General features: G+C 39.1%; 1 protein-coding gene across 1 annotated transcript in view; it reads left to right on the top strand.

The window, feature by feature from the left end:
• Positions 1–24599, top strand: part of LOC126259816 (nibrin) — a 157809-nt gene that overhangs the window by 53066 nt on the left and 80144 nt on the right. The window contains exon 5 of the mRNA XM_049956854.1: positions 23707–23962. Coding sequence (XP_049812811.1) covers positions 23707–23962 — 256 coding nt within the window. The remainder of the gene's footprint in view (positions 1–23706; positions 23963–24599) is intronic.

The raw sequence follows: 24599 nt of genomic DNA, 5'->3' as shown, positions 1-24599 counted from the left end.
AGCTGGTGTACAGTGACTTGCGTATGAATCTAACACAAGCATACGTGGCAAACCTAGCAAGGTACCAGGACGACGTTGCCAGACAGGTCTGATCCACTCTAAAACCATGCCCTCCTTGAACCAGCCAATTTCATTAGCACGTACAACAACATCTTTAGGAAGCACTTCGGTAAAGTCTTCTGTGTGAAATGAATGGTGGCAGTTTGTGGCCATTGGCTGTACAAGCCAGCGTGAATTTCCGGTGCGCAGTTTGATGATGTGCTGAAATGCGATGAGTTTTTCCCCGTATTTTTCAGGCCCAGTTGCAGCTCCCTTTAAAATCCTGTATTTTCTGACATGCTTTTACTTGCATTATTTCTGCAGTTACAGGTAAGCACTGTCATTGCTTCCTCACAAAATCATTCACTACGACTTCCAACTCATAGTGGCGGCCACATTTTCATCCAGAAAATGCTTTTCTGTTGCTGGAACAAGCTGAAAGTTGTTACTTCTGCTGTCTTCATGCCTTACCAAAGTTCAAAAGCAGACTGAAACAAACATTTTTGCGCTCACTGCTCTCATTAGCTGGAGTTGTCGAAATGTAAAGCCATGCTTGTCAAGTTTCTTCAAAACGTCCGTTTTGATGGTGTATATGTAAAGATTTTTTTTTAGTTGTTATGAATATTTGAAAAATTGCTAAATTCGCCCATGATAAAAAATACTTTAACATTAATTACTCAAAACTAACACAACGGTTTCTGTGGCGGCTTCTAGCGGCAAAAAGCAGCAATAAAGGCCACAAGCACATACGGCGACAACTAGGGGCATTTTTCGGAACTTATTACGCTTTGCACCTGAATGTGAACTGCAGGCAGTGTTTTGGATTCCAAAAACTGGAAAAAAAAGTGCGGCTTGCATTTGGACCACAAAAGCCACTATTGTATTGTTTTCAATATTTAATATTCCTAACACTAAATGTGGGTTTTGCCGTAATGTGAATTATATTAAATCAAATATAAAATAGCATTGCACATATGAAATAATTTTCGGGACTTGAAACTTCTTCTATTAAATGTGAGTTTACGCTAAATCGAGGTCACATAAAATTGTGATTATACTGTACATACATACTGTACTGGTTGTTACCTATCTCGTTTCTTCACAACTGAACAGTTGTGGAATCTTACACGGTATATTGTGGTAGGACCACACTCTCACCACGTGTCTTTGAATGAGAATAATACGAGTAGTTCCAGCACAATTTCAGCAAGACTTATTTATTAGTAGCTGTTGAAAGATTACACACTGCAGATCTCGTTTGTCTAGGGGTTTTCCAAGTTTTGTCTGCAAAATAATTACTCCAACAAGCATGGTCTGGGTTTTCTTCTTGTTTGAAATAAACACTACCGGCTCCGAAATACTTTCAGTTAAAAATTATATTTATTCGTACTTTTTGTTTAGTAACTACAACATTTTCACTATGAACATTGATACTCTAAATGCATTATACTGTACTGGTCACATAAACATGTCCATCTCCCTCCAATACCGACAAAGAAGTGGCGGGCAAACCAACATGTGCCCAGAAGTTGCAGACATTCCTGCATTCCAGATTCTGACCTTAATAAACTCCAAAGATACATATAAATAAATACATATAAATATACAACATTTAACATCTCAAACAAATCCCTTATTTATCATAAAAGTAAATATTCATAATTAAATAAATTAAACACATTTTCTGGCAACATAATGAAGTTACCTTAACTCTTTACTGTGGGCATCGTACTTTTCGCATGAGATAAACTTTATCTCCAACAGTTAATTACATTACAATACATACATACATACATACATACATACATTTTATAATATACTAGACTTTACCTATGGCTTCACCTGCATACGCATATGTCATATATATTGCACACATATAAATTTCATTCTCTGCTGTTTTACACCATGTAATATCAGAGAGGTTGATAAATTTATCTGTGTTATTCAGCCACAATGGTTGGCTGCATGATGGTAGATGTTAGCTATGGTTTCGTCATAGAAAACAGGAAAAATTTTGATCTCTCCCATAATCTGCTTCCTCCTCCTATTTCTCTCCCACCTGCTCCATCTGCTTCATTACATACTGTTCCCCTTCCACTTGCCTGTCAACACCCTGCCCCTCTTCCACTGCCTCCCCACACCCCCACCTCCTTCCAACAGCCTCATCACACCTTCTCGTTCTTACGTCTCACAACCTCTCCCTCTTTCACATGTCTCCTCACACCCTCTTCATTTTCCACTTTCCCACTACCCCTCTCCATCTTCTTCTTGCCTCCTATACTTCCCCCTCCTCTCCCCTATCTCTGTCCATCTCCTCTTCCTCCCCCTCCCCCTCCTCCTCTTCTTCTTGTCCATCCCCCCTCCACCTCTCATACAATTCCTCCACCCCCTCTCTCTGCCCATCCCTCCTCTCTCTCCTTCTGTCTACCTCGTACTCTCCCTGTCCATCTCCTCTCCCTCTCCTTCTGCTCATCTCTGTCTCCACCTCTTACTGTCCATTTTCTCCTCCCCTCACACTCTGTCTTCTTCCTCCCCCTCTCTGTATCAATCTCCTCCTTCCCCCTCTCTCTGCTTGTATCCTCCTCCCCTCCTTCTGTCTATCTCTTTGTCTCCTTGCTCCTAGTCCATCTCCTCCTTCCCCACTCTCTGACCATCTCATCCTTCCTCTGTTCCTCCATATCAGGGTGTATATGCCCCGAAACAACCAGGAAATCCAAGAAAAACATGGGAATCTTTTCATCTGGGACAAAATGGAAGTACTTGTGATTTTTTTTGGATTCCAGGAATTTTTCATTATTTTAATTTTTAATTAAATTTCTGTAATTTTGACTGGTGAGAACTGATACTCTAAGAAAGAATTTGACTTTAGCCAGCAACTACAGAATAATATTGCAGCAATAAAAAATAAAGAAGATAATAACACCAAAATAAAACTTTAGTTGCAGAGAAAATGTGCTATTTACAACAACAAAACACAGTGAACATACAAGCATCTGCCGACAGTAAAATGTGTCAAAGGCTTTAAGATGAAGACTGTGCAATACTTTGTAACAAGCTGACAGTAAAATATGTCATAGGCTTTAAGACGAAGACTGTGCAATGCTTCGTAACAGCAAACTGCTTTCTATTAGTGTTACGTCACAACTGTTTATGTTTTTAACAGATTGTGGGAAAATATTGCAAATGGTGATTTGAGAAGTGTTACTTTCAAAGTAAATTTGCTTTCATGGAAGACAAATTATGTTACATGTGAGAATGCACAATGAATTTCTTAAATCATGGAGCATTTGACTCTTTGAAAATTTAACACTTTGAGGAACAGCCTCTTGGAATAATTGGAAGCCTGGAAGACCAGCCATTTATGCCATCATTTAAAATTTTACTGGCACATTCGTGTTTAATATATCGTAAAGGGTAACACGCACTAAAAAATACCAAGCTTCAAGGTTAGTTTTTCATATTTATTTTAGTTTTTTCACAGATTACAAATTATGCAATAACAATGGCAAAAGTGTAATTATCCTTTAAAAAAAAGTTCAAGGTGAGTTTTTGAGCAGTTTCACACAGTCAGCTTTTTTATGGCAATTTCAAAGTGCCCGACAGAACATGTATTCAGCCAGGTAATCCGTGAAATGTTCGATGCACAGCAGTGATTATTTACAATCATGCATGTCAGAAATACTCGGCTACTGCAGTCTGAACTGTGCTCTTAGGATTCTGCCTAATGACATGCTGAGAAAAAACAGCAAAAAATTATTGATGAACAGTATTATATGTGAAAGCTTAGCCTTTCTTTATGAAAAATATCATATAGTAGTCACATTTCACAAAGCAAGAATACATATTATTGTGCCATATTTCCTTATTTTCCTGATTTCAGAGTTCTCAGCCAGGCCACTATGAACGCTATTACAGTCTCATGTTACAGTATCACAGAATGGGCATCACACTACTTATATTTTGGTGTTCTGTGTTCATAAACTACTATGCTGTATTTAATGAATTCGTATTATATTTTTGCAATACAAAAATATGCAGTGTACATGTTGCTGTACATTCTAGGTCTTTCCAAAACGTGTTGTATTTTGCTGGATGTGCCAGAAAATTCTACACCAGTGTATAAAACCTTTACCATTCAAAGGATTGATAAGTTTTACAGCTCTGATGGAAAGTATATTGTCTCTTAACACAGAAAAAATGTACTTTAGTCCAGGATATACAGGGTGTAAATTTTAAGTTGACAAACCAGAATAACTCGAAAAATAAGGTTCACACGAAAAAATGTGTAGAATCCAAAGTTGATTACTTTTGAGGGGGACATCTGCTGGTGCTAAAATTAGCCCGCCACCCCAAGCCCCCTGGAGGGGTGGGGCGGGAGGCAACTTTAAAATTTCAAATGGGGACCCCCATTTTTTATTGCAGAATTGGATTCTACATAAAAAAAACTACGTACATTTTGTCTTAAACATTTGTTTTGGCTCTCGGTAGTTAGTGAGGTAATTCAAGAAAATTTGGGTGAACATTTGTAAAACTAATTCCTCTCTCTCAAACCCCACCCTATGTGGGGAGAGGGAGAGTTTTAGTTTTAGCAAATCAGAATTTATGAAGTAAATAAGTATTTTTTATCTATCCGTAACCATTTTGCAAGCAAAAATGAGAACATGGATTTTTCTTGAATTAGAGCACCAACCACCAAGAATCAAAACAAATGTTTAAGACAAAATGTACATAGTTTTTTTATGTAGAATCTGATTCTGCAATAAAAAATGGGGGTTCCCAATTGAAATTTTAATGTTGCCTCCCATCCCACCCCCAGGGGGCTAGGGTGGCGGGCTAATTTTAGCACCAGCAGATGGCCCCCTCAAAAATAATAAACTTTGGATTCTACACATTTTTTCGTGTGAACCTTATTTTTTGAGTTATTCTGGTTTGTCAACTGAAAAACTTAAAGTTTACATCTTGTAGTGAATTTTCACTCAAAAAGATTGCATTTTCTCCCAAAAAAAATTTTTTAACTGGAAAATGTGGGGAAAATACAGGAATTTTTTTCTTGTCCACATATACACTTTGCCACATCCTCCTCCCTCTGTCTGTCCATTGTCTCCTACACACACTATCCGTCTCCTTCCCCCTCTGTCCATCTCCTGCTCCACCCTCTCTCTTTCCATCTCCCCCATCCTCTCTCTCTGTTCATTTCCTTCTCTCCTCTCTCTGACCTTCTCTGTTTCTCCCCCCCCCCCCCCCCCTTTGCCAATCTTCTCCTCGCTTCTTTCTCTGTTCATGTCCTCTTCTACCCTTTCTCTGCCCATCTCCTCCTCCCCTGTCTCTGTCAATCTTCTCCTCTCCTCTGTCTCTGTCCATCTCTTCATCTCCCTCTCACTGTCCATCTCCTCCTCTGCCTCTCTCAATCCATCTCCTCTCACTCCACTTTCACACCCATCCCCACCCCTGTCCATCTCTTCATATCTCTCCCACTGTCCATCTCCTCCTCTGCCTCTCTAAATCCATCTCCTCTCACCCAACTTCCACACCCACCCCCACTCCCTCCCAGTGGGAGATGGTTCTTACCCCACAGTACTTCTTTGCAGACAATAAGTAGTATGTGTTCCATGTTTGGCTAAAACAATTTCAGTGGATTAGGATGAAATGTGGAACAAACATATGCTGACTCATTTCTATTTTTATGTATGTATATGATGTGATGCAGAATATAGATGTAGATTGTTTGGTGTCATGATGGGACATTGTGTATTTCAAACAAAGAGGGTGTGGAAGGCCAGCTTTCCTAAGGGAGTAAACCCTAAAAAGAAATCCTGCCAGCTCAGGGCAGAACAGTGGCAGCCCCCCTACTGCACTAACCCTGTGCAGCGCCCATAACAAGGCCAGGGAACATTTTACTCCCACAAAAACCTCACAAATGTGCCTTGGAATGGGATGGAACCCCATAAGTCAAAAATGGCTAGGTACACTGGTTTACGAGTTGGCACGTGGAATATTAAAAGTCTGGATAGACCTGGAGCTGTTAGGATAGGTGTCTCTGAACTAGAAGATAAAATGGACATTACTGCATTATGAGAAACGAGATGGCTAGGGGAAGGGATACTATGTGAGAAGAAATCAGTGATCTTTTATGGAGGTTGTGAAGAAAATGGTAAACATGAACGTGGAATGGGATTTGTGGTGATCGAGCGGGTGCTAGGGCTAGTGAAGGCCTTCAGTGCAGTCAGCAACAGGATATTGTGTCTAACTATTAGACATAGGTATGGCGATCTCACCCTTGTTAATGCATATGCACCAACAAACATAAGTGATGAAGACAAGAAGAGTGAATTCTATGAAGAACTGGATAGAACACTGGGGAGCATTAGATATCTTAAGATTATTCAATGCCAAAGTGGGACAAGAAGAGATGTATAGACCAACAGTTGGAAAAGAGAGTTTACATGCAAAAACATATGAAAATGGCCTGCTGTTAATAATTTTTGCATTAAGTCAGAATCTTGTGATGAGCTCAACATCTTTCCCCCACAAACAGAGCCACAAAGGCACCTGGATTTCCCCATATTATAGCACAGTCAATCAGATAGATCATCTGCTGATAGATGAGAGGCACAGGAAGTGTGAGATCGTACAGAGGAGCAGATGCAGACACAGACCACTTCTTAGTCGTAGCCAAATTACAGTTAAGCTGTGCTACAAAATGAAGAGGAACAACATGGCCAAGAGACAGTTTGATATTGAGAAGCTTAAGGATCCAGAGATATGCCAGCATTATAACATTAAAGTGCGTAACAAGTTTGAAGTATTGACATCAGAACACACTGATGAAATAAGTTCTAACAAGTGATGGGAAGAAATAAGGACCTCTGTAACTGAAGTAGCTGAAGAAATTCTAGGAGAGAAAAAGCTAACAACTAAGAAGAAATGGCTCAATGAGGCATTTGAACAAGCTGTGAACCAGGAAGAGAGCAAGGGTTGTGCACATGCTGGACAGATGATGTGCGGAACAAAAGGAAGCACTCAAGACCGTAAGAAGAGAAATAAATAGGATTCTGAGAACAGAAAAAAAAGTTAATGGATAATATGATTGATGAACTTGAAAAGGCAAATTCCATATGAGACACACAAAAATGTTTCAGATGTTGAAACATATGAGCAATGATTACAAAAACGAAGCTTTAGCTATTAATGATAAGGATGGAAATATGCTAACAGACAAGAAAAAAATTCTGAATAGGTGGAGAGAATATTTTGAAGAGTTATTAGATGCTGAAGATCCAGAGAGTGTCTTTCCACATGAGAAGAATACTGAGGGTGAAAGAGAAACCACAAACATTCAAGTGACTCAACAAGATGTAGAAAGAGCAATGAGGAAACTAAAGAATAATAAGGTAACAGGAGAAGATAGGATAATGGCAGAGATGTTGAAGGCAGGAGGAGAAACACAACAGAAAGAGCTGTACAATCCCACAAAGGAAATATGGTAAAAAGAGGAAATCCCAGAAGAGTGGAAATCAGCTGTCATTATCCCACTTCATAAAAAGAACAGTAATAGGAATTGTAACAACTGCAGAGGCATTTCTCTCCTAAGTGTACCTTATAAAGTTCTATCTTTAATAATACTTGAAAAACTTAAGCTGTTTGCAAAAGATATTGTAGGAGAGTACCAGGTAAGCTTCCTGTAAGGACGATCGACCATCAATCAAATTTTCACCAAGAGGCAAATCTGGAAAAAGTGCTGTGAATTCAACCACCGGTTTCTGGTGCCATTTGTGGACTTCTCAAAGGCTTATAACAGCATCCACAGATTAAGTATGTACAACATCCTGAGAGAGCTTGGTATACCAATGAAGTTAATGAATAAGGTCAAGGTGTGCACAGCAGAGACAAAAGCCAAAGTCAAATACCAAGGTGATCTGTCCAAGGAATTCCATATCAGAATCGGTGTGTAACAAGGTGATGTTATTTCACCACTGTTATTTAATCTGGTTCTAGAGAAAGTAATCCAAGAAATGAAAAGAGAAAGCAAAGGGGTGACACTAAATGGTAGGACAGATTTATTGGGTTATGCAAACGGCATCACAGTTTTAGCAGAATCAGAGGAAGAGTTGAAAGAAACTGTAGAGGACCTAGCACAAAATGCAAGTAAGATCGGGTTACAGATTAATGCGGGAAAGATTGAGGTAGGTATGAATATGGAAATTTGCTGAAGTGGAAAATTTTAAATACCTTGTTACATTGTTGAACAAGCAAAATAATTTAAAACAGGAAATAAATCAGTGTATTGTGAATGAATCTAAAACTTATTTCAGTCTAAAGCAGATAATGTCGTCCAAAAATCTGTCAATTAAGACCAAACTTAAAGAATACAATGACATGGTAGTGCCAGTATTGTAGAGTGGGACAGAAACCCTAAGCACAACAAAGAAGAATGAAGAAAACTTGTTGGTCTTTGAAAGAAAAATTATGATAAGGATCTTTGGGCCTGTCCAGGAAGGGAGCTCGTGGAGATGTAGAAAAAACCAAGAATTATATGAGCTGATGAGGCAACCGAACAACATTCAAAAACTGAAAGTCCGGAGAATAAGCTTGGTGGGCCACATTGCTAGGAGACCAGACACCTCTCGGGCAGAAGCCATACTTATGGGGAGACCTGATGGTACCCGTCCAATCTGAATACCCAGAAAGCGATGGGAGGATGAGCTACAGAAAGACCTTTGCCAGCTAGAAATCTGTGACAACTGGATCCAAAGTGCACAAGATCTACAGAGGAGCACTGTGAGGTTGGCGCATGATCTACAGAGTCCTCAATCGCCGATTTGATGATGATGAAATAGTGTGCATCTTGGTTAAACATTCTGACCGCAAAAACTCTCAAGCGAAATTGTACACCAATGAAAATCGCCACTGAAACGAGATGCTTTAAGTGGGCAATCTCTAAAGGCACCTTATGAACACCAGTTGTATGGTGGTGAGACATTGTGTATTTCAGGAAATGTTTATATTGCCTTCACAGCACTCTTATAAAATATCTCAAACTAAACTTGCATACTGATGCGAATAGATATTGATGTGAGGCACATCAACAGGAAACCTTTGGATGACATGCTAAAACCCAGTTGTATGGCTGTTGCCATGGCATTCCGGGTTGTGTCTGAGTCAACATATATTTCTGTGGCTGGGCATTGAAATCTCATAGATCTTTTAAACAATGCTAGTGGCTTGGCTGGACTGCCATAAAAAAAGCACTAAACCTATAAGGAGAACAGATGCAGTAATCATCCATAATTCAAGGCAGTATCAAAAAGACTTGAAACTAGCTCTGTAACATGGGGATCATCAGAGAACAATTCACAATCTTCACATGTGATTTCGACATGGGGCCTATTGCTGCTAAGTTCTTTCCCAGGCTGCTGACCCAGTAGCAGAAGGAACATTGCATCAGAGTCTGTCAAGAACTCCATCCTTCATCTCAAGAACCATTATGGGTGACAAAATCTGAGTATGCAGATATAACCCTGAGACAAAGCAACTGCCATCACTGCAGAAGGGCCCATTATCTTCACAACTGCAACAGGGGAGACATGTCCACAATACAACCCAAGTGCGCACTCATAATCTTTTTCGGCATTTGTGATGATGTGGATCAGTCAGACCATTAATAGTGAGCTGCACTGTGCAAATATAGGTAAGGAAATAACGTATTTTCTTGTAAACAGAGTTAGTCTCACTACTTTTTGATACTGCCTTGTATTCAGTGAGAATGAAAACGAATCACTGCTGACCAAAAAGAAGAGACACTAGGCAGCAAGCGGGCATGGAGAAGGGTTATTCTGAAAGTAATGCCTCTTATTTTTATTCATAGAAATTACAGCAGATACATAAATCACAACAGCACAGCTAAATAGAGCAATATTTCAGCTACAGACTGTCATTTTTCCTCATAGTCACCACCATTCATTACATGCTTTTGCCAACAATGAATCAGAGGCTGCATGCTGTGCTTGTAAAAATCAGAATGAGCTGAGGCTAACCACATCCTTACACTTTGACAACAGCATCCGAGTCTTGAAAATGTTCACCACGTAGTCCATCTTTAAGAGGCCCAAAGAGATGGAATATGAAGGCGTAAAATTGGGACTGTATGGTGGAATTGGTAAGACAGTCCAGCTGAATTTCGCAATGTGTTTCATGCACACAAAACTGGTGTGGGGCCTGGCATTACCATGTTGCCGGTAAAAGTTGGTCTTCTTCTCTGGCCTTACTCTGGAAATTTGGGCTTTCAGTTTAGTGTTGTCTTGTAGCGTACAGAACTGACAGTTTCTCCAGCTTCCAGGACATCCAAAAGAACCACATCCTGGCTATCCCAGAAGACTGTGCAGATCTGTTTGCCTGCAGAAAGCTGTGTCTTAAATTTCTTCTTTGACAGAGGATTCGCAAGTCACCATTTTGTGGACTGTCTTGGATTCCAGCTCATAGTGGTGACACCTCGGCTCATCTCTGGTGGTGATACTATTCAAAAAATTGTTATCCTCAGCTTCATATTGGTTCAGCAGGTCCCGACACATTTTCATCCAATGAGTTCTTTGTTGTTCTGTAAGCATCCGCAGGACCCATCTCACACAGGCTTTGCAATAACCAAAATGTTCCAGCATTGTTTCCAAGGCATTATAGCTGAAATGCAGCTTTGCACACAATTCTCCGGTCGTTATCTGTTGATCACCATCGATGAGTTGATCAAGACGCTCTTCGTTGTGAGGCATGTGAGCTGTGCAGGGTCAACCGGGCCATGGCTTGTCATGCACACCCTTTTCACTGCCTTGAAAATGCTGCACCTGTCACTTCACATTGCCCACACCTGTTGTATGGTCTCCATACACCTTCAGTAAGTGTTGATGGATTTCAATTGGCGCAGTTTCTTTAGCAGTGAGGAATTCAATCACACATTGCTGTTTCATTTGTGCGTCCATATCAGACTCCATTTTGGAACAATCCTCTGCTGGCGCCAACTACCCCAGAACAATGGAACCACCTGAAAATGAAAGAGGAAGGTTCAAGCATTGGCACACCAGCAACATCTGGCATGGACATCCAGTCACCATAAAAAAATAGAGATATTACTTTCAGAACGACCATTGCTTTCAGAACGACCCTCGTAGCAGTGGGAGCAACACATATGGGGTTGTAGTTTATTTGTAGATTGCTCACTTAAAGTTGGTTCTGGGACCTTGTAAATAAGCTTTTGTGGGAGAGTTTGTGTGTATCTTCAAGTGTCTGCTAGCTCTATTCTTTCCGTATTTTCTTGATGCTCTCCCATGGATGAAAGAAAGATCTGTGACCATTCATGCTGATGTCTGTGTGTACATTCGGTATCCCCTGTTATGCAGTATGGATCACTCACCCTTGAACAATGATCTTAGATGTATTGCATAACTGTTTGGTAAGCCATTTCCTTTGTATACTGATTGCATTTTCCCAGAATCCTATCAGTGAACGAATCTACCACCTGCTTTATCTACAACTAAACATATGTTAACATTCCAATTCATATCACTGTGAACTGTTACAGTCAGGTATTTGTATTCCAACTATGACTCATTGATATTGTAATTATATGACACCATATTTTTCCATTTTGTGAAGTGCACAATTTTAGATTTCTGAACATTTAAAGCAAACCACCCATCTTTGTGCCATTTTGAAAGTGTATCATGATTAATTGACTATTTGTGCAGCCATTTTCAAATAGTACTTTGTTATAGATAACTGCATCACTTGTGAAAGGTCTGAGGATACTATTAATATTTTCTGCAAGACTATTAGTATACAACATTAACAGCGAGGGTGCCAGCACACTTTCCTGGGGTGCACCTGAAGTTACTTCTACACTTGTCAATGACTCACCATCAAAGATAAGATACTGCATCCTCCCTACCACAAAATCCTCAGTCCAGTCGCAAATTTCACTTGATCCCGCATATGATTGTATTGTCAATTATAAGTATAGATGTGACACTGAGTCAAATGCTATTCATAGGTCAAGAAATACCAGATCTGCCTCGATCTATGGCTTTCAGGATGTCTTGTAATAAAGATGTTTTTGGAATCAACATTGGTTAGCATGAAGGAGATCATTCTGTTTGAGATATTACATCTGAGTTCAGAAAATGTTCTAAAAATCTATTGCAGATGAATTTAAGAATATTGGAGGGTAGTTTTATGGATCACTTCTGCTACCCTTTTTGTGACCTGTGGTTGCTTCCAACTACTCGTCACAGTTTCTTGTTCTAGAGATCTACAGTATATTACAGTACGTTTGAAAGAGGTACCAACTCAGCCGCAAATTCTGAGCAGAATGTGAAAGTTATTCCATTGAGTTTTGGAGCTTGTAATGTATCTTATCTCCACTGGCTGTGACATAACTCTCTCCCTTTAAAGATGTGCTATTGTGTTTGTTATAGTTTTCTCTTAAGTATTCTGTAAAATCGATTAGGTGTTCACATGAGCATTTTTATGTCTCCAATTGTCTCATTTTCACTTGTCTCAAGATAAACAAAGAAGGGCGATCTTAATTAGTCCTCTCCTGATAGCTGTGGAACCGGGCAGATTCAAAGAAATTCATGCTCATGCTTCTGTATGAGATTTGTGAAAATAAAATGATGATTCTCAAAATACATTATTCACTAAACTAGTCGGTCATTTTATATCTGTGGTCTGAATCAGACAAAGAAGTAACCAAAAGATTGTCAGTTTTAACAATATGTGCTGTTTTTCAGAAATACAGACACTAATATTTATTTTCCTCATCTTTGTTCAAAGCTTCTTATATAACTTTTTCTACTACTGCTATTGAGACTGACAGAAGAAATCTTTCTGTGCTTCTCTGCATATGTCAGAACATAGATGCAAACATCTTCTGGGATAGCAGTCTATCAAACATCTATTTAACACATAAGGAGATCATGTTGTGAAAAAAAGTCTTCATGGCTGGACTGGTAGTATTCAGACTGGAGGACAAAGAGTCAGTAATTTAAGATTCGCTGTTGACACTACGCTGTGCACAGAATCACAAGTGGAAGTCAAGGAATTACAGGGTGAAGTTGAGAGAGAACATGGGAAACTTGGGATGTCAGTGAATAAGAAAAAGACCAAGATCATGATGACTGACAGAGGTGAGTTATTACCAGCTACTGATGTACTGTCAGAATATGAGGAGGTAGATCACTTTGTTTATCAGGGCTCAGTGGTTCAGAAAGAGAGTGGTTCTACATGTGAAATACAGCATAGAATTGCTGTGGGTAGGGATACTGCTTTAAAGCTGATAGTGACCAAGCCCCAACCAGACCTACTAAATTGTGAGTGCTGAAACCTCTGGCATTTCCAGTTTTCCTTTATGGGGCTGAAACTTGGACAGTAATTGAAGGTAACTGCAAAAGAACTAATGATTTTAAGATTTGGACATAGAGGAGGTTGCTGAGAATATCACTGATGCACAGACGAGCCAGCAGATCAGTCCTTCAAGAACTCAGGTTGGAGAAGAGGCTCTTCCGTATTTGTTTCCAGTGAATTTTACAGTTATTTGTTCATGTAGTTCGATCACATGGGGCTAACTTGGAAAAGATTATCATCCAAGGCAACATTGAAGGGAAAAGATTGCAGAGTCTATCAAGATAATGGATGGACCAGATAAAGGAGAAGATGAACCAAGCATTGGGGCATTTGGTCAATTTCTCCAAGATGGAGTATTGATGACGGTCAGTAACATAACGTCTGTGTCATCAAAACCAAAAGTTACTGATAATAGAAACATGGATTCTATATAGGCAGCTGGCACTTCTTTGTTCCCACTACACCTGGTATCATAAACACTCAAACAAAAACTCTCCACTCCTGACAACAGGCCAGTCTGAAGCCACTGTGCTACAGATTAAATTGAGCGCTGTTTGTGGCTCTCTCAATGACAACACTAGAAGACAACTGTCAGTGTCACACTTGAAGACATGCCCAATTAACAACAGAATAAAACAAGCTAAATATTGTGTACTGAAATTAGTAAATGATATCTTACTTAAAAAAAAAAAAAAACAGAAAACTTTGCAGATAGCCATCTGTGATCCAACAGCATTTAATGTAGTTAAAGTGACTAAGTTAATTAAGTAAAAAGAACATCTGGAAGTTGATATTCCAATAGTTTATTTCCATAGTTGTTGGAAGTCTGTTGTAGAAGTTTTAAACTCGCCCACTTTTGACTTATCCATGATAGCAAGTTTGGCAAGTAAAATCCAACAGGATCCCTACTTGTGCTGTAATTGTTCCTCACTAAGTATATGGTAAGAAAGTTTGTGAGTGAGTGGAATTTTTGAAGTTAGCAGTTGCAGTGGATAATATATCAGTACATTAAAGTTCCATGCATTTTGAGAAAAGATAACTGTTTAATTAATAACACAAAGTGTTGAAATGAAACTGTGACCATCATTACAATTCTTTGAGCAGCCAGAAATAATTTCCAGAAAGTCTTTGAATTACTTGAGCAGATATTACCCCATCCTGTATGCAACATAGCAACTGGCAACTATCACTCATCTAATTATTGTAGCCCTAGGTGTTATGAGCTGGAATAACTCGTAATTTGAGTCGGAATCTCCAAGAATGTGGCATTGAGAGACTGTGCCCGTGTGTGTCCACATCAACTGGTGGGTGTTGCTATCCTCAGTGGCACCGCTGTTGTTGTCTCCTGAAGATGCATGTCAAGTCCACTAGAGATCAGAAATGGAGTGAGTATCAGTTCAGTGTTGAGCGTTGCATACATTAGAAATCAAGATGCCACATTTACTTCACTGCTAACAGGTTTGTTTCCTTTCTGTTAAAGTTCCACAAGTATGACAAGTCTGAGGAATGGACATGGTTTTGGAAAGCGTCACTCATACAAAACTCAGCTTGCCCTTTTCTCACGTGATATACTGCAAATTATGGATGAAGGGCAACAGGCAGATACCATATTTCTAGATTTCTGAAAGTTGTTTGACATGGTTCCCTATTGCAGACTGTTAACAAAGGTACAAGCATATGCAATAAGTTCACAGTGGCTGGAAGACTTGTTAAGTACTAAAACCCAGTATGTTGTCCTCAATGCTGAATGTTCATGAGAGACAAGGATATCATCAGAAGTGTCCCAGGGAAGTGTGATAGGACCACTGTTGTTCTCTGTATACATAAGTGATTTGGCGGACAGGGTGGGTAGCAATCTGCAGTTATTTGTTGATAATGCCGTGGTGTACAGTCAGGTGTCGAAGTTGAATGACTGTAGTAAGATACAAGACGACTTAGACAAAATTTATAGTTGGTGTGATGAATGGCAGCTAGCTCTATACTTGGAAAAATGTAAGTTAATGAGGATGAGTAGAAAGAACAAACCTGTAATGTTCAGAAACAGTATAACTAGTGTCTTGTTTGACACAGTCAAGTTATTTAAGTATCTGGGCATAACATTGGAAAGCGATATGAGGTGGAAAGAGCATGTGAAAACTGTCATAGGGAAGGCCAATGGTTGACTTTGTTTTATTGCGAGAATTTTAGGAAAGAGTGGTCGATCTGTAAAGGAGACTGTGTATATGATGCTGGTGCTACCTATCCTTGAGTATTGCTCGAGTGTTTGGGATCCATATTATATGGGATTGGAGGAAGACAATTAAGCAATTCAGAGGCAGGCTGATAGATTTGTTACCAGTATGTCTGAACAACCATAAGTGTTATGGAAATGCTACAGGAACTCAAATGGGAACCCTGGAAGGAAGGCGATGTTGTTATCAGGGAAGACAGTTGAGAAAATTTAGAGAGCCAGCATTTTAAGCTTATTGCCAAATGATCGATTCTACTCCCAACAACATACATTGCACATAAGGATCACGAAGATAAGATATAAGAAATTAGGGCTTGTATGGAGGCATATAGACAGTCATTTTCGCCTTATTCCATTTGCAAGTGGAACAGGAAAGGAAACGACTAATAGTGATACAGGGTACCCTCTGCCATTCACCATATGGTAAATGCGGTGTACCAGTGTCGATGTAGTTGAGAACAGTGTGGGACTGTTGTTGTTTCCTACTCGTCAACTTGTTCTCTCTTACTGAAGTTTGGGAGTGTGAGACTAGTAGTACGGAAGTTGAGTGCACAACCTTGCTTTTGTAAAGCACCACTGGTAGTGTGATAATGACCAACTCTCAGCGTCAGATGGCTTGTAAAAATGCTTTGTTTTGTGAGATTGTGGATTACATTGAAATTTGATACTATCAAAGAGGTATGAAAATATAAAAATCTGAAGAGAGAGATGTACAAGAAAATTGTTTATGAAGTGTTAAAAACTAATAAAACGTAATAAACTCTGTGTTTTGCTATTAGACCAGTCATACAAACATACGAAATTGCCATACTTAACTCTTTCGATATGAGCTGTGAAACAAAAAAGATTTAAAAGGCATGTGACATCTTGTGTGTCAACATCCAAAACAAAAAAATGAGGTCACACAGTGCAGTGTTAAGACATTGTACACATTTGGCAGGTTGGTGAGGCAAATGTTCATTTTATTTTATTTAGATGTCAAGTTCCATGGGACCAAATTGGAAGGGGGGGGATCTACAAGGCCATGGAATGTGTCAGTACATGAAATTATGACGTAAAAGTAATAACAGATAAAAATAAAATGCTTATGAAACCAAAAAAGTCAAGCCAGAAGTTTAAGTAAACGCAATACAATACAACAAGAATCACCTTAATTTTTCAAGGAAATCCTCGACAGAATAGGAGGAGTGATCCATGAGGAAACTCTTCAGCTTCGATTGGAAGTGTGTGGATTACTGCTAAGATTTTTGAATTCTTGTGGTAGCTTATTGAAAATTGATGCAGCAGTATACTGCACACCTTTCTGCACAGGAGTTAAGGGAGTCCGATCGAAATGCAGATTGGCTTTCTGCCTAGTATTAACTGAATGAAAGCTGCTAACTCTTGGGAATAATCTGATATTGTTACCAAGAAACAACAGTAAAGAATATATATGTTGAGAGACCAATGTCAAAATACCCAGACTCGTGAGCAGGGTTCGACAAGAGGTTCACGAACTTACACCACTTATTGCCCGAACTGCCCATTTCTGAACCAAAAATATCCTTTTAGAATGGAGAGAGTTACCCCAAAATATAATACTATATGACATAAGCGAATGAAAATAAGCAAAGTAGACTAATTTTCATGTCGAATGATCACATACTTCAGATACCGTTCGAATAGTAAAAATGGCAGCATTATGTCTTTGAACAAGATCCTGAACTTGGGCTTTCCACAACAGTTTACTATCTATCTGAACACCTAGAAGTTTGAACTGTTCAGTTTCACTAATCATATGCCCATTTATATCTACATTCTACAAACTACTGTGAAGTGCATGGCAAAGGGTACTTGCCATTGTACCAGTTATTAGAGTTCCTTCCCATTCCTTTCACATGTGGAAAGTGGGAATAACGATTGCTTATATGCCTCAGTCAGCCAACTGCCTTATCTATGAATGACCCAATTGGATCATTCTATTTCGTATCCCCACAAATTTTTACAGCTAGGTATTTTAATGAGTTGGCTGATTCCAATTGAGCATTCTCTGGGACAACATCTTAATTGCAATATATGGAAATCGAGATACAGAGCATCAAATATTTGACATGTTTTCATTCATTTCAGTCCCTCGTACATGGACAAAATTACAGTCAAATAGAGATGCTGTGTTATTGTTTCAGACTAAATGATGTGATTGTGTACTATGTGCAACTTTCTTACTGGTTTGAACTGATAATACAATACCACACTTAAATTGTTTTTCCATAGATCACTGTATAACATCAACAAGAAAATAACATTTTCCATATTTCACTATTAAACAGCCGCTAAATCTAAAAGTAGAGTACTCAGACCGTAAAGCAACAAAATATATTTTTATCCTACAAACATAATTAGTTTTCAGAACAAAAGTACACTGTAAATGTGTTCCTGAAGGCATTATTTATATACCAACAAACATAACACATAAGAACTTGGTCTTAACGTAATCATGCACAAAGTGAAAGAAATGCATTTATTCAGCTACAAACACAATACTATCCTCAACAATGATATGTGACAGTTTGTGTGTGGTTACTAGTGATCACGTGTCTGTTTTGCATCCTGAGCAACCATTGTCTGTCACAGGTGTAGAACTTTTGACAATATTCTTCTTTGCATCCAGAATCTCAGGACGAGATGTCTTTACCATCATCATGTCCATCTCCTGCAATGGCATAATACATCCTTGTTTCTTTATTTGGTAAGGACTGAATGTTCCTGCATAAGTAGATGAGACGAAAAACGTGTTTCCATTGTAATACAAAATGACATATTTTTTATTCCAAATAGTGTCTTTCCTTTGGGTTTTGTGACATAATATGGTGATAAAGCTGGTGCCAAGTCCTCAATAATGTCAATTCCTTTCACCACCTTAAAGTCCGCAGCTCGTGGTCTTGTGGTAGCATTCTCGCTTCCCGCGCACGGGGTCCCGGGTTCAATTCCCGGCGGGGCCAGGGATTTTCTCTGCCTCGTGATGACTGGGTGTTGTGTGTCTCTCATCATCATTTCATCCCCATCGACACGCAAGTCGCCGAAGTGGCGTCAACTCGAAAGACTTGCACCAGGCGAGCGGTCTACCCGACGGGAGGCCCTAGCCACACGGCATTTCCATTTTATTACCACCTTAAAGGATGCTAGATTCTTTCTGCAGCTCTGAACTGAAATATACTGGTGCAATTTCTCAATATTTTCAATATTCCTTAGCATTTTTTCATATAGGCCTGTCCCTGTCCCTGAACTGGAAATACATGTCGTATGGTTACATTGTTTGATTCTGAAAGCCAAGTACAACATCGTTCCACGATCTTATTTTGATTTTGCCCTCCACACAGATCCGATAGAAGTATTATAATCTTAATTTTATTTGGCTTCTGGAGTTTCCTACTTGCTGTTGTTGTTGTTGTTGTTGTTGTTGTTGTGGTCTTCAGTCCTGAGACTGGTTTGATGCAGCTCTCCATGCTACTCTATCCTGTGCAAGCTTCTTCATCTCCCAGTACCTACTGCAGCCTACATCCTTCTGAATCTGCATAGTGTATTCATCTCTTGGTCTCCCTCTACGATTTTTATCCTCCACGATGCCCTCCAGTACTAAATAGGTGATCCCTTGATGCCTCAGAACATGTCCTACCAACCGATCCCTTCTTCTAGTCAAGTTGTGCCACAAACTCCTCTTCTCCCCAATTCTATTCAATACCTCCTCATTAGTTATGTGATCTACCCATCTAATCTTCAGCATTCTTCTGTAAAACCACATTTAGAAAGCTTCTATTCTCTTCTTGTCCAAACTATTTATCGTCCATGTTTCGCTTCCATACATGGCTACACTCCATACAAATACTTTCGGAAACGACTTCCTGACACTTAAATCAATACTCGATGTTAACAAATTTCTCTTCTTCAGAAACGCTTTCCTTGCCATTGCCAGTCTACATTTTATATCCTCTCTACTTCAACCACCATCAGTTATTTTGCTCCCCAAATAGCAAAACTCATTTACTACTTTAAGTGTCTCATTTTCTAATCTAATTCCCTCAGCAACACCCGACTTAATTCGACTACATTCCATTATCCTCATTTTGCTTTTGTTGATGTTCATCTTATACCCTCCTTTCAAGACACTGTCCATTCTGTTCAACTGCTCTTGCAAGTCCTTTGCTGTCTCTGACAGAATTACCATGTCATCGGCGAACCTCAAAGTTTTTATTTCTTCTCCATGAATTTTAATGCCTGCTCTGAATTTTCTTTTGTTTCCTTTACTGCTTGCTCAATGTACAGATTGAATAGCATTGGGGAGAGGCTACAACCCTGTCTCACTCCCTTCCCAACCACTCCTTTCCTTTCATGTCCCTCGGCTCTTATAACTGCCATCTGGTTTCTGTATAAATTGTAAATAGCCTTTCGCTCCCTGTATTTTACCCCTGCCACCTTCAGAATTTGAAAGAGAGTATCCCAGTCTATATTGTCAAAAGTTTTCTCTAAGTCTACAAATGCTAGAAATGTAGGTTTGCCTTTCCTTAATCTTTCTTCTAGGATAAGTCATAGGGTCAGTATTGCCTCATGTTTTCCAACATTTCCCCGGAATCCAAACTGATTTTCCCCGAGGTCGGCTTCTATCAGTTTTTCCATTCGTCTGTAAAGAATTCACATTAGTATTTTGCAACTGTGACTTAGTAAACTGATAGTTCAGTAATTTTCACATCTGTCAACACCTGCTTTCTTTGGGATTGGAATTATTATAGTCTTCTTGAAGTCTGAGGGTATTTCGCCTGTCTCATACATCTTGCTTACCAGATGGCAGAGTTTTGTCAGGACTGGCTCTCCCAAGGCTGTCAGTAGTTCTAATGGAATGTTGTCTACTCCAGGGGCCTTGTTTCGACTTAGGTCTTTCAGTGCTCTGTCAAACTCTTCACCCAGTATCATATCTCCCATTTCATCTTCATCTACATCCTCTTCCATTTCCAGAATATTGTCCTCAAGAACATCGCCCCTGTATAGACCCCCCTATATACTCCTTCCACCTTTGTGCTTAATTTTCCTGTAAGCAGTATCTATCTTACCCCTCATGAGATAAGCCTCTACATCCTTACATTTGTCCTCTAGCCATCCCTGCTTAGCCATTTTGCACTTCCTGTCGTATTCCTTTTTGACTGCTTCATTTACTGCATTTTTGTATTTTCTCCTTTCATCAATTAAATTCAGTATCTCTTCTGTTACCCACTGTTTCCTACTTATGAGGTCATATAAAATGGAACAAACAGAATTTGAATCTTTTTTTTGCTGAACCTTTGAGTAGTCAATAAAATGTACTTGATTAGTCATTATGACAGTGAACATGAAATACATAGAGCCACAGTAGCCTCTCATAGATCTGTGCAGTAATGCTCAGTTTAAGCATAGGCAGGTTCTGTGCATAATCAGACTCAAGTACTGAGGTATCTGTGTTGCCAAGTTTGACCAATGTGAAAGTCTTGTCCTTGTGTTTATTTTACTTTGCAACCTTTAGTTTACGTTATTCATAAACATCTTTGCAAAGACCATTTGCGTGGACACTCAATATAACTTGACACTCCTTGCAGATATCACAGTCATCAGTTCGTGGTTTTCGAAATGAATACGGATTATTCTCCCTAAAGAACTTATATAAGTTTTATACTTCATCTGGAGTATTGTATTCATTTCATCGAGAAGATGATCTCTGAATGATGTGAATAATTTTGCAACACTAAGGTCAAGGTTGTCAAAATATTTCCTTCTGGACTTGCCTTGACAATAATGCAATGATTTGGGAGAAAACTGGTCCTGGTGAGAGCAGACCATGTCCGAAATTTCTGTTGCAGTTTTATGAAGTCTGTTGCTGTGTTTCCCTCTTTTGTCTTCTACTGTAAGAGCAGTTACACCCAACACCTTTCAAAAGTCTGTCGGTAACTTTCAAGGTACTTCAGAATAGGAATTTACAGACTACTGTCCTATTATTGTTGCATTTTAGATGGTCTGTATAGATGGAGCTATGATTCTGACCAGACCTAGGTCCATTAGATATTCTTGGTGGTGTTTTCTATTCAATTAAACTTAACATCAATGTATCTTTTGTATTCTTGCCACTATAGCCAAAATCATTCATGGATCTGTACTTGATCTTTTGGGCATATTTTTAGATAGCATTCCTTTGTGAAACATTTCTTACTGACTGCAAATTTCTTAGAACAAACTTTCTTAACAGTTTTTGGTGAAACATAACATTGTCCTGAATTTCTCTTCTTCTTCGCAACTTCTGTCTTCCACTTCCCTTTCTGAATTTTACATTTCCTTCCAATTAGTTGGTTCTCATAATCACCCTCCATACTGGATATAATATCACAATCATTTCCCATAATTTGTTTACTTCCTAAGTGATCTTGGCAAATGTAAATTCCATGGTACTGATGTCCCATCACTGAAAAATACATCTCAGAATAGTGCACATGCAGCATGAGTACAAGCGATGTGAATGTTGTCTGCTGGCTACTGCAACCAGTGGAATGATGACTTGGAACAGCACAGCCGTCAAATGTTTCTAGAGGGCATTGTGTCTGTCGGAGAGTAATGATAATTTGTGTGCCCATAAACTGGCTTGTACAGCTGCAATTACTGCAGTAAATGGAAAAACGACTTAATGGACACTAATATAACAACAAAAACAAGCAATTATTGACAGTATAATGTAAGTGGATAGATAGATAGATTTCCTTCTCATCCTGTCCAGTAAGTCTCCCGTGACTTGGGTTTTGGTGACTTTTCTGAACTGTACCCCTTTCCCCAAACTTCTCCAGTCCTTTTCCTTCACCCGTCTTCCTTCCCCTTCAACTCTTCTACCAGAAGAAGGAGCCACTGGCTCCAAAAGCTTGAAAAAGTTAAACCATTTAGAGTGTGTGTGTGTTCCCCTACCGCTTAATGGACGTTAAGTTGTTTTTCCGGGGAACACCTCAATTGTGCCGTGACATTGTAGTTGTAGGGTACTAATCTTCTGTGTCTGACCTTCCAGATTTAGGCATTCTCTAGTTTCCCCAAATTGCTTAAGGAAAATGCTAGGATGGTTCCTTCTGCCTCCTTCCCTAGTGTGTTCTTGTGTTCTTTTCCTATGACATCATCATTGACAAGACATTAAACCTAAATCTTTCTTCTTCCAAAGTAGAGGACATGTCCCCAGCAAACCTGTTTACTACACTTTGGTAGATCATCTTGCCAGAGGAGAAGGAGTCTGTGTTTTACAGAACGGTGTCCTATTTGGAGGCATGCTCATCTCATCTCAACTCATCTCTTAGGCTGAAAGTGGCTGCATTAAGCCTAGATAACGGGTGCCACTGTGCTCATATAGTTGTCCTTCACATAAGTCACTCAGACTCTCTCTGAGCTTCAGTAGCAAAAGCACTGCAGATAGAAGAACAGCTAAGTGTGTCAGAGGGAGGATTTTGGTGGTGCCCTTGGATGGGTTTTCCATTCATTGGTTCGTTGCCCAAATTTGTATGTGCCTTTTTGGAACCCAGCAGATTATCACTCTCTTTGCAACTTTTGTAAGTAGAGATACAAGTCTTGGATGTTCTGGAGTTGTTTCTCTGCTGGGTACATGTGCTATTGTTGTGAAGTATACTCAAGGAGTTTTCGCAGATTAGGAATTTTTAGCTCATATACATGCCCACTGCTCCAATTTACTGAGCATACTGCATTTAACTACACTATAGATTATGAATCCATGTTATAAGTGGATGTTGAGAAAACAGTCATGGCAAATCATAAGGGGCAGCAGTGTAGACAGGCATATACTGATGATTCTGGTATAAGATGATGTAAAATAATATTTTAAAAATGTAATCTGGAGTAAAGCCTTTTGTTCTTGTATTTCATTACCTATTTCTTCTGTTTATTTTTTGCAGAAGACATAGATTTATTTCATTGTCAACTTTATACAAAACTTTAACAACAGCTATTCCAACCTGGACTTTCCGTTGTTTTATATGATTTTTTTTCCTCCTCTATTCTTCCAGGCAGTCTGTGCTCTTGCTGATGGGAAACCAATAGTTACACCAGAAATGTGGAACAAATATTTGGCATCAGCTGAAGCAAACCTACCCATTCCAGATTATGAAGAGTTCATTCCTCCACTTGGAGAAACAACAATAAAGAAAAATGAAGTTTCATTCAAAGTTAATGAGAAGAGGAAAACTCTTTTCAGGGGAAAGAAGTTTTTGTTTTTTACCAGAGCACATTGTAACCAACACCAATGTCTTGTGTTGGCTGCAGGTATGGAAATATTGTGTATTGTATGAAGTGTATCTTAGTAGCACAATAACAATTAAAAATCTGAAATATGTAAGCCATGTAATGAACATAGATACTTATGATTTTTGATTACCATATTATTACAATAACAGGTTGAGTAACACAGGTGTTGTCATCTGATTATTGGGACATTCAGTTGGGATGTTAATCAATAGTTAACAGTGCTGTGCAGATATGTGGCAAAACAAGGGGTAAAGTAAAAGACAAAAAAACCAGTTGGTGTAACAATAGAGTAAAAGACAGAATTAAAAATCATAACATGGCAAAGAAAAACATGGAGTTAGGAAAAAGAAATCAAAACCAGGGGCTGGTGCCAAAAGATGAACACAAGGTGATAACACTGGAGAAGGAATACTGAGAAAAGAAACTCCAAGCAAAGAGAATTGTGGAAGAAGAAAAGGAGAGGAGCTGGGAAATATTCACCCAGAATCTAGAGCAGGATAGCAAAGGGAATGAAAAACTGCTATATGGGTTATTGAAAAGTAAAATATCTGATAGAGAAGACATAAAAGCGATGGAAATAGAGGGTGAGCTTATTATCAGGGACATGGAAGGTATCAGAGAAGAGATGAAGCATTATTTTGAAGTCTTACAGAAT

The sequence above is a fragment of the Schistocerca nitens genome, chromosome 5, assembly GCF_023898315.1.
Source record: "Schistocerca nitens isolate TAMUIC-IGC-003100 chromosome 5, iqSchNite1.1, whole genome shotgun sequence".
Taxonomy (NCBI): domain Eukaryota; kingdom Metazoa; phylum Arthropoda; class Insecta; order Orthoptera; family Acrididae; genus Schistocerca; species Schistocerca nitens.
The sequence above is the reverse complement of the archived record's forward strand: the minus strand, read 5'-3'. Positions and strand labels throughout refer to the sequence as shown.